Below are 10,615 nucleotides of genomic sequence, written 5' to 3'. Positions count from 1 at the left end.
CCCGGGGGCGAGGCTGGGGGGCGGCGGACTGGCCGGCCCACGGAGGCGGACGCGGCGCCGGGAACGCGGCCGAGCAGGGGTTGGTGTAACCGCCTGTGGCTTTGACGGAGCCGGTCTGACCTGCGCTGGGGGAATGGGGGCGTAAGTGAGGGGGGGCGCCCTCCAGGCTTTAGGTGGGAGAAGCATCTGCACCTTGGATGGAAGTGGCGGCTGGAGGCTGGGTTCTCGGAGAGGGAGGGCCCGAGTTCCTGGATCCTCCAAAGAGGAAGGGGCTGGGAGCTCTGGAATCTTGGGCTCTCCAAGGGAAAGGCCCGGGACAAGGGTTGCTGCTGGGTTCTCAGCGAGCGGTGACTGAACCTGTGGGTCCTCAGTGGGGGGTAGGAGATTAGATTTGATTTCTGCGATCGCAGAGAGAGGGGCCGGATTCCTGGATCCTCGGGGGTAGGGGCTGAGACGTCTGGATTCCTGGGTTTTCAGAGAAGAGGACTGGAGGCCTGGGTTCTCCAAAAAGCGGGGCTGGGAGTGGATTGCTTTATCCTTCGAAGGAGGAAGGTCCGGGAGGTCCGGATTCCTATGTTCTCAGAGGAGAGGGGCTAAGGGAAGGACTCCGTGATCCTCCACACTGGGGACTAGAAGGGGTGAATTCCTGAATCCTGGAAAGGTGAGGGACTGATGGCCCGAACCCCTGGGTTCTCACTACAAACCCTCTGCCCTCCCCCAGACCATGTCGCCTGAAGAATGGACTTATCTGGTGGTTCTTCTTATCTCCATCCCCATCGGCTTCCTCTTTAAGAAAGCTGGTGAGTCAGGTTCCCTCCCTAGTGGAAAATTGGGGGGCGGGGGGACTGGGCAGGGGAGTCCCTGGAAGGTTCCAGGCTTATGCTGTCCCTTCTCCCTGCAGGACCTGGGCTGAAGAGATGGGGGGCAGCGGCTGTGGGCCTGGGGCTCACCTTGTTCACCTGTGGCCCCCACACTTTGCATTCCCTGATCACCATCCTTGGGACCTGGGCCCTCATTCAGGCACAGCCCTGGTGAGGATTTGGGAGAGGAGGCGGTCTGGAGGGAGAACAGAGGGAGAAGAAGGAACCTGTTTCCTTTTTGGGCCTATCTCCCTTTCTGCCTTTGTCTCTTGGTGTCTCTTCTTTGTCTCTGCTTCTCTGTGTGGTTTGGTCTGTTTCTTCTTGTCTGGCCTTTTCTTCTGGGTCTTGTCCCCGCGTATTGATCCTGGTCCTTTCATGTCTTTATCATGTATTCAGGAGAACAGGGACTGGTGGGCCGGCCCTGCCACCATTCATATTTGTATTACGTCTCCCTTTCTCTCTCCCTGTTTCTTCCCTCCCTCAGGGAAAAATGGAGGCCCGAAGGGTTTCCACCCTAAAGCTTCTCTTAACCCCTTCTCATTCTCTTCTCTGTTGTGGCGCATTTCTGTGGGGCTGAGCTCCCTCATACACTGGTTCAGTCTTGCTCCTCCCGCCCCTTCCCCCTTATCTGTTGGGGGGGCGGGGAGGGAGGGCTTGTAGCTAGAATCTGGGGGAGGCAGAGGCGAGGTCTCTGTACCCAGCTCGCCCGTCCTCCTGCCTCTGCCCCAGCTCCTGCCACGCCCTGGCCCTCGCCTGGACCTTCTCCTACCTCCTGTTCTTCCGCGCGCTCAGCCTGCTGGGCCTGCCCACTCCCACGCCCTTCACCAATGCCGTGCAGCTGCTGCTGACACTGAAGGTCAGACTCCCCTCCGCCCCTCTCTTGGTGCCAGGGAAGGGTGCATCTTCTCGTCCTCCTGCCCACCCACGCCCAGGGGGAGTAGGGGAGGTGGGGTTTTTATCTCCCAAGCACCCCAGGGACGAGACTTCACCTCCACCTCTCAGCTGTCCCCCTGCCTTTCCCGGCCGCCAAGTAGAGTAACCACCGCGGCCAAGCAGTGTGACCGCAGGTGTTCTCTGGTCTGTGCCGCGTGCCGAAGGTCGAGCTAAGTGCTTTGCAGACCAGTTCTCGAGGAGTGCAGCTTGTAGCAAGCAGGCCCTTAGCCAAGGAGGGGTGCAGCCTGGTAGCAGGCCGTTAGCCGAGGAGGGGAAGCGGGTTTGGAGAGAGGGCACTTCAGGGCACAAAAGCCGGACACCCGTGTCTGACTTGAAACCACCAGGGAAGATGGTGAAAGCAGATTCCTAGGCGCCCCCCCCCCCCCCGATCGAAAAGTCATGAGTTCCTGTGTGCTGGGCTCCAGCCACATGTCACAGGACGGTCACGAGAGGTACCGAACCAGGTCTCCCAAGCATCTTGTGTTCTCGGCGGCCTGGATGCAAGGGCTGGCCCGAGTCCGTTGGCTGAGAGTTGGAGGAGGAGCCTATCAGGATGTAGGAACAGCATGTGGAAGGGAGCAGACTGAGTTCCGGTATCTGTGCGCCCTGTCTCTGCGAGTGTTCAAGAGACTGAAGGGGGGGCGGGGCCAAGGTGCGAGGTTTAGACTCCCAAAGGTCCCAGGATCCACTGGAAGTGGTTTTGGGGTCTGTCGCCAGATTGTCCGTTTGGAACTGTGCTCCGGATGCCGGCAGAGTTGCCATGGGAAGGGATGAGGGCGGCCTCCTTGCTCAGAGTCCCGCTGACCAGCAGTGGTGGCTTGACCCAGGCCGTGGGTAGGCCAGTCAGAGCTCCAGCACGAAGTGCCACGTTGGGGATACTTTGAGGAGTCCCCCTTTACCACATTGTGGGCAGGGTGGAGAGGAGCCAGAAGGGACAGTGCGGATCCTGGACCAGCAGCAGGGACGGGAGGGGACCTGGGGACGGGAGGACTTGCAGCAGTGGGACGGAAAGGAGAGTGTTCTGTGGAGCCCTCTCTCCACCTTGAGAGGATGGATCGAGGGGCACAGCCCAGCCCTCACACCTGCCTTCCCCACTCGGCTCCCGGGGCTCCCTTTCTGCAGAACCTGGGGGGAGGCCAGAAGGCTGGCTGAGGCCTTGGGTCTGTGGAGGAGAAGGCCTGGAGGGGCAGACCCACCACATCCAGCCTGGGGCAAAGTGGAAGCCAGAAGCTACAGCCTCAGAGACCTGGGGAGTAAGGAAGGTTTCCCGCCTGAGCAGTTAATTGCCTGCTGGTAGCATTTGCCGAGGGGACAGCACCGCCTCTGGGGGGATAGTGACGTGTTCAGTCTGGAGGCAGTAAGTTTGAGGAATGCGGCAGGCATGTGAGCATTAATGCAAGAGGCATCCTGAATGGTTATGGGGATGGAGGGAGCAGCCCAGACACAGTATAGCTTGGAGACCTTGAGAGCATGCATGGTATGAAGCCACGGCCTGCAGGAGGACACAGAAGGGGGAACGAGAGACGGAAGGGCCCAGGAGGCAGTGCTAGGGAGCACCTGCTGGTCAGAGCTGCACCCTCATGACTCTGGATGCCCAGAGCCGCCCATGGACTAGAACCTCAGCTCCCCACGGCATCCTGGAGCGGCAGGGAGGCAGGGGTGAGGGAAGCCCGTGTCCAGTCTGTACCCCCGCCTGTGCCCCTTCCTCCTCCCAGCTGGTGAGTCTGGCCAGTGAAGTTCAGGACCTGCACTTGGCCCAGAGGAAGGAAATGGCCACGGGCTTCAGCAAGGGGCCCACCCTGGGGCTCCTGCCCGACGTTCCCTCTCTGATGGACACGCTCAGCTACAGCTACTGCTACGTGGGGATCATGACGGGTGAGTGCCGGTGCCCCCAGCCCTGCCGTCCTGCCCCTCACCACCGCCATCCCCGATCTCCACCTGGACTTTGCTGCCTGTTCCATTCCTGTCTCCGTCCTGCATCTGCTCTTTTTTTTTTTTTTTAATATTTATTTATTCTTGAGAGAGACAGAGTGTAAGCGGGGGAGGGGGAGAATCTGAAGCAGGCTCCAGACTCAGAGCTGTCAGCACAGAGCCCAACGCAGGACTCGAACTCATAAACTGCAAGATCATGACCTGAGCTGAAGTCGGACACCTAACCGACTGAGCCGCCCAGGTGTCCCAGCATCTGCTCCTCTTGAGGGCGAGCGTCTCTGCCTGGGTCCACATCAGACTCTCCCACTGATCCTCCAAAGCAGAGACAGACTGTTCTCGGCCTCAGTGATCCTTGTGCCTTCTTGGGAAGGATCAAGAGATAAAGGAGCAAGGTCTATGCGACCCTGATGTTTCTGCTACCCAAGGAACACATACTCACATTCACATTACGCTCCCATTTTTAGCGTCAGAAAATATTTTTCATTAATGTTGACGTCCTAGGAGATTTTCTTTTTTTTTTTTAAGTTTTTTTTTTTTAAGTTTATTTTTAGAAAGAGAACACGAGCAGTGGAGGGGCAGAAAGAGAGAGGGGGGCAGAGAGAGAGAATCCCAAGCAGGCTCTGCACTTACAGCACAGAGCCCAATGGAGGGCTCGAACTCACAAACTGTGAGATTGTGACCTGAGCTGAAATCAAGAGTCAGATGCTCAACCGACTGAGCCACCCCGGTGCCCCTGGGAGGTTTTCTGTTTTATGACAGCTTAATTGAACCGTAATTGACACATTCACCCACTTGAAGCTGCATGCAACTCAGTAGTTTTGAGCACGGCGACAGACTTGTGCGGCCAACGCTGCCATGTCGCTGTAGAACCGTCTCATCGCCCCAGAAGGAGATTCTGGGCCCTGTGGTCATCGTCCCTCAGCCGCATCTGCGCCCAGTCTCTGGGAGCCTCTGGCGGACTTTCTGTCTCTGTAGGTGAGCCGATGCTGGTCATTTACGAATGGAATCCCACTCTGGTCTTCTGTGACACGCAAGGCTGTCCCTTCTGTCAACCTGCCCCTGTTCTCTCTTGGGCTAGGCCATCAGTTTATCTTCAGTGCCACCACTGTCCCCTGCTTTCCACCAGTGACCCTCTGCAGTCGCCCCTGCTCAGGGGCCAGGGTGAAGTGTACCCCAGCACCTCCCTCTACAGTGGTTTCCTGGCTCTTAGAACCAAACCCTGAGTCCTCCACGTCTGCAACCCTCCACTCTCTCAAACCGCTCTGTTCCTCTCCAGATGCACTGCTCTTCTTCCGCCTTCATGCAGAGGTCACCCCGCCCCTTGGGTCTTGGCCCATCTGTCCCGTGCTTCTCCTGTTTCTCTCGGACCTGCCTCCATACCCCCGCCCTCCAGCTCTTTCCTCCTTGCTGCTTATCTGTCCTTTATCTTTTTCTCCGAGTTCTTGAACTCTCCCTCTCTGGTTTCTTTCTTCCTTCCTTTCTTACTTTCTTCCTTTCTTTCTTATTTTATTTTTTAAATGTTTATTTATTTTTGAGAAAGAGAGCACCAGTGGGGGAGGGGCAGAGAGAGAGGGAGACACAGAATCCGAAGCAGGCTCCAGGCTCTGAGCTGTCAGCACAGAGTCCGATGCCGGGCTCGAATCCACTCACTGTGAGATGGGTCATGACCTGAGCTGCAGTAGGACACTTCCTTAACTGACTGAGCCACCCAGGTGCCCCTATTTTATTTTTAAGTAATCTCTACACACAAAGCCCAACGTGGGGCTTGAACTCATGACCCCCAAGATCAAGAGCCTGGGACTCACTGGTTTCTGGTCCCTTTCTCTCTGTCTCCCTCCTCTTGTTCCAGGTTTCATAGCCCCACCCCTCCAGGGTCTGCTTCCCTGCCCCCACCCTCAGTTCCCCGCTCTCCGCCCCCACCCTGTCCAGACCAGTCTCTGACCGCCACCCCTCCCTCCCGCCACAGGCCCGTTCTTCCGCTACCGCACGTACCTGGACTGGCTGGAGCAGCCCTTCCCGGGGGCCGTGCCCAGCCTGCGGCCCCTCCTGCGCCGAGCCTGGCCGGCCCCGCTCTTTGGCCTGCTCTTCCTGCTGTCCTCACACCTCTTCCCGCTGGAGGCCGTGCGCGAGGACGCCTTCTACGCCCGCCCGCTGCCCGCCCGCCTCTTCTACATGATCCCCGTCTTCTTCGCCTTCCGCATGCGCTTCTACGTGGCCTGGATTGCCGCCGAGTGCGGCTGCATTGCTGCCGGCTTCGGGGCCTACCCCGTGGCCGCCAAAGCCCGGGCCGGGGGCGGCCCCACCCTCCAATGCCCACCCCCCAGCAGGTCAGGCAGCGGGAGGGAGGCTTCCCAAGACCCAGCAGGCCCCATCAGCACAGGCTGGCCCTGCCCCTAGCAGGGAGGAGATCGGGGAGCAGGGGGTACAGCTTCGCCACCTGCGTCAGTGGATGTTGCCCCTTGGCCACCACAGTCCACCTACCCCATCCTAGGGAGCGGTACTCATCATACCCGCCACTGCCCCCTGTTGCTACTGCTTGTCACCTCTAGGGATGGTGAATTGCTCTCTGTTGCTAGGAAAAGGTGGTATCTTAGCAACCATGTGCCTCCCCTCTGTTGCCATGTAAGTGTCACCCCAGTAACCCAATTGCTCCTGGTTACTTGGGATACCATCTTTGGGCTGTGATGGGACCAACCCTTTGTTGCTAGGGAAATGGTTACCTAGCAACCGGACTGCCCCTCCTTGCTAGCAAGGCGCTTCCCTAGCAACCATGGCCTGCCCTTTCCACCAGACTCGCTTTTCATTGCTATGTAAATGGCGCCCCCTAAACTGGCCTTGGTTATTAGAACCCAGCGCACAGGTCCCCAACCGTAGGATGGCATCAGTAACAGCCTGCACCTTCTGAAGACATGGCGTCCCTGACCATGCTGTCCTCTAGCAGAGAGGCCACCGCTCCCAGCGGCCGCGGGTGGCTTTCCCACTGGTGCAAGGAAGTATCCCGGGAGCTGTGGATGGGGCTTGTTCGTAATGCCACCCCCATCCCCGTTCTTGAAGTGCCAGCCAGTAACTAGGGGCTGTCCTGTTGCTAAGGAAGTGTTGCTCCCAGGTTGCTAGGGAAATGACCTTCCTAATCACTGGAACTGGACTCACCACCTTCCCCACCCCCACCCCCCGACCCCCATTCCTAGCAACCATTGGCAGATCCCCGCCCCCCGCCCCGGTTACTAACGAGGGCATCCGCCAGAAAACAGCAAGCAGGAATTGAAGGCTTTTCTAATAGATGGCCCCCCTCCCATTCTCGGAAGCCACCCACCCTGGGGTGGGTGAAGGAGGTTCGCAGCCACTGGGACTGTTGGCACCAGTGATCCAGGAGCCACTGTATTGCTGGAGATGACACTTCTTAAATAATCAGAAGGACCAGTAGCCTGGAGGAGCCTTTTCTGGAAGTGTTTCCTGGAAGCATTTCTAAACATCCTCGGCCTTGTTCCTAAGGAATGCCCTTCCCCTAGCAACAGAGACCATCCAGGTGTCACGTGGGCCTCCAACATCTCCTGAGCAATCATAGACCACCTCTTTGGTAGGGATGCTACTTCCCTAGCAACCACAGTGTCTTGACAACCTAGGACCACACTTGGAGGCTTCTCTGAATAGAGTGCGCTTGGTTGCTAAGGAATGGCCTTTCCCTAGCATCTGAGACCCCTGAAGGGTCAGGTTGCTGAGGACTCGTAGCTTAGCAACTGTAGCCCTTGAAGGCTTTTCGTTGCTGTTGCTGCCCCTATGACCAAGAGAAGGAGGACCCCCTTGTCACTAAACTGTTGTGCCCCGTCCCCAATCTTCACCCCAGAAAAGGCTCCCTCCGACCTACCCTCCCCTGTTGCCCTAGTGAACATGACAGCCAGAGCTCTGGCCTGGCCGTGATCCCCTCCTTAGCATCCGGGGCTGGGACAGTAGCCAGCGTCGGGAGGGGGGCCTGGCTGAGCTGCATGTCTGTCCCCCACCCTCATCCTCCACCCCCCCAGTCCGGAGAAGGCGGCCTCCGTGGAGTACGACTATGAGACCATCCGCAACATCGACTGCTACGGCACTGACTTCTGCGTGCGGGTGCGGGAAGGCATGCGGTACTGGAACATGACGGTGCAGTGGTGGCTGGCGCAGTACATCTACAAGAGCGCACCTGCTCGCTCCTATGTCCTAAGGTGAGCGCGCCTGCCCTGGGAAAACACGGAACTACACCTCCCAGCAGCGCCTGGGGCTGCCTACGGGCTCCCGGCCGGGCCTCCGCCCCAGAGGATCATGGGAGTTGTAGTTTCTTGAGCCAGTTGCCCAGCCACTGATTCGCATTGCTCTGAGGTAAACCGTTTCCCTTCTCTGGGCCTCAGTTTCTACCTCTGTAAAGTCAGCATTATTGGACAGAAGCAGCGTGCTGAATCCTGTGGACTCTGGCCAGACTTTCTGGGATCCTGGCCCTGCCAGATACAGGAAAACCTTAAGTAATTAGTTGACCTGTGTTTCCTCAACGCTTAACTGGGGGTGATGCTGTTACGTGCTTCAGAGATGGATGTGAGACGTACCTAACGTGAGGCCCGCCAGGTGAGTAGTCGCTGTATGGTAGCTTTTATGTGATTCTTCTCGAGTGGAGACTGTGCCAGACGTTGTGTTTACAACCTTCGGACCCAGAGCTCACTACCCTCGTTATTACGTTTATTTAGAGAGAGAGAGCGCGAGCGAGTGAGCAGGGGAGGGTCAGAAAGAGCGGGAGACAAAGAATTCAAAGCAGGCTCCAGGCTCCGAGCGGGGCTCGAACTCACACTCATGAACATTGAGATCATGACCTGAGCCGAAGTGCCCTGGCTCATGGCCTGGCTCAAATGACGGAGCACCCAGGCGCCCGTCCCCTCCTTTTAAAGGTGAGGAAACCGAGGCTCAGGTTAGGTAACCTGCCGAGTGTCACTCCGCCCTCCCAGAGCCACCAAGTGAGGTCAGGATCTGACCCGAACGTGGGGGTGAGACCAAGAGGAAGTGAAGCATGACGCCAAGTGACGGGAAGACTGGGGCAGGAGGAAGTTTCCAGAATGGGTGGGGAGAGGGAGCGAGACTCAGGTGGAGGTGACTGTCAGGTTTCAGCCGGGTTACTGGATAGGTGGCCAGCCCCGTGACTCTGGCGCAGAAGGAGGGGTCTGTAAGGAGCGCACACCCAGGTGTCTTCCAGGAGCGGCGGCCCCTGATGCTCCAGGGCCGAGCATCGGGTCAGCGGTTCCTGGCTGGCGGCGGCTACGCCACACTCCCCGCGTAGCGCCTAGAAGCCTCTAGAAGCCTCTCGTGTCAGAGCTGGGAGGTGCTCCTGGCACCCAGTGGTTAGAGGCCAGACATGCTCCTCAACACCCTGCGTGGCACAGGGCCCCCACCCCCCGGGACAGAATGATCGGGCCCCAAACGTCAGCAGTGCCGACCAGGGACGCCGCTGAGCGAGGACAGTCGGGAGAGGAGAGGGCTCATTTGTGCCGGGTGGTGTCAAGGGCTTCAGGACAGCAAAGGCTCGGGCTTGGGCCTCCAGCAACCTTGACCGGAGCAGTTTGGAGGGTGGAAGTGAGAGCCGGCTGGAGTGGGACCCAGGGAGGACGGAAGCGGGGAGGGTTGAGGGGAGCACAGACGTTTCTTGGGAGAGCGTGCTGGTGGGCAGAGGGGGCGGGACCAAAGCGCACGGTTCAGGCGCCTGCGGGGGGGCGGGGGGGGTGCGGCTCAGGGCGCCCCAGGGGCCGTTGATGCGCATCTCTTCTGCCCCAAGAGATAGATGCCCCGCTGGGGAACCTCTTCTGTAAACGCCCCCGACCCAGGGAGTTTTTTCTGTAGAAAAGACAGAACGCAGGCTCCTTAAGGAACTAGCACTGACGCGGGCTGTGCCGCACCACGTAACTGGCCAGCGAGGTTGCCCAGGCGGAGAGAAGGCTCGGCTCTCTCGGAGCCACCGTCCCCGTCCCCTGCGCAGCGCGAGGGAGCCGATCACCGGTCCCGCAGGGCGAGGACCCACGGACTCCGGGCGCCGTGACGCACGGTCTCCTGTTCGCCCAAGTTCGCCGGCCCGGGGTAGCCACCTGTGCTGCCTGTGCCTCCCTGAGGAAGACGGGACTCGTGTCCCAGGGACAAGCAGGTGGCAGTGTGAGGCCAGGCGCCTCGGATGAACCCCCCCCACAGGGGCGGGAAGACAGGGGCTCCCGCTCCAGTGACACTCCTATTCCAGAGACCTGGTACCACCCCCCTCCCCCCCCCGAAAAACCTTCGTGAACTGTGTTTCATAGGCTTGTTTCCACCCTTGCGAACGCCTCCATCTGTATCCAGACGCTCAGAAAACTGTGTTTCCTCGGGGAAATGGCTGAAGAAGAGAGAGAGGGGAAGAGGTCTCCCCTTTTGGCAACAGGGAAAATCCAGCCTTTTTACAGACTCTTTAGGCCCCCAAGGATGAGGGGGCAGCATTATTGTGCCCCAGGGAAAGGCTGATGCCCACAGCCAAGGAGGCACCCCATCCCCACCCCAGCCCGAGTCCCCTGCGGAGGTTTCTGTGTCTCTGTGGAAGGGGGCACTGGAGCCTGAATTTGTAGGTCTTCAAGTGATAAGCATTTTGGGTCCATAGAGAGAGGAGACCATGGCTGGAGATTTTGGAGTCTTCATGAATCAGGAATTGTACTTCTAGATCCCCAAGACAAGTGGCTAGGGGCTCAGGATCCTGCATCTGGAGGAAAGATGTGATGGGAGGGGATGAGCTGGGTTCCTGAAGAGAGTGGTGACTCCTGGGTCTGAGGGAGGAGGGACTGGGGGGTCTGGACTCCTGGGTCTGAGGGAGGAGGGGCTGGGGGCTGGACCCCTGAGTCTGAGGGAGGAGGGGCTGGGGGCTG

General features: G+C 59.0%; 1 protein-coding gene and 1 long non-coding RNA gene across 6 annotated transcripts in view; one reads left to right on the top strand and one right to left on the bottom strand.

Annotated features, from left to right (window-relative positions):
• The window catches only part of MBOAT7 (membrane bound O-acyltransferase domain containing 7), a 12,503-nt gene that overhangs the window by 503 nt on the left and 1,385 nt on the right, over positions 1-10,615 (top strand). For 2 of the 5 annotated variants that reach the window (XM_029924632.1, XM_029924630.1), the window contains exons 2-7: positions 722-800; positions 902-1,031; positions 1,590-1,716; positions 3,509-3,668; positions 5,692-6,052; positions 7,745-7,921. In XM_029924632.1, the coding sequence (XP_029780492.1) occupies positions 725-800; positions 902-1,031; positions 1,590-1,716; positions 3,509-3,668; positions 5,692-6,052; positions 7,745-7,921 (1,031 nt within the window). In that variant the 5' untranslated portion in view covers positions 722-724. Of the gene's footprint in view, positions 1-31; positions 142-323; positions 348-721; positions 801-901; positions 1,032-1,589; positions 1,717-3,508; positions 3,669-5,691; positions 6,053-7,744; positions 7,922-10,615 lie in introns of those variants that run through there. The other 3 variants (XM_029924631.1, XM_029924629.1, XM_029924633.1) reach the window with 3 other exon arrangements.
• LOC115280138 overlaps positions 10,057-10,615 on the bottom strand; it is a 5,105-nt gene continuing 4,546 nt past the window's right edge. The window contains exon 2 of the long non-coding RNA XR_003903684.1: positions 10,057-10,452. This is a non-coding gene — a long non-coding RNA (uncharacterized LOC115280138). The remainder of the gene's footprint in view (positions 10,453-10,615) is intronic.

Source organism: Suricata suricatta, chromosome 16 (assembly GCF_006229205.1).
Source record: "Suricata suricatta isolate VVHF042 chromosome 16, meerkat_22Aug2017_6uvM2_HiC, whole genome shotgun sequence".
NCBI classification, from domain to species: Eukaryota; Metazoa; Chordata; class Mammalia; order Carnivora; family Herpestidae; genus Suricata; species Suricata suricatta.
This window is presented reverse-complemented; position numbering and strand designations above follow the sequence as displayed.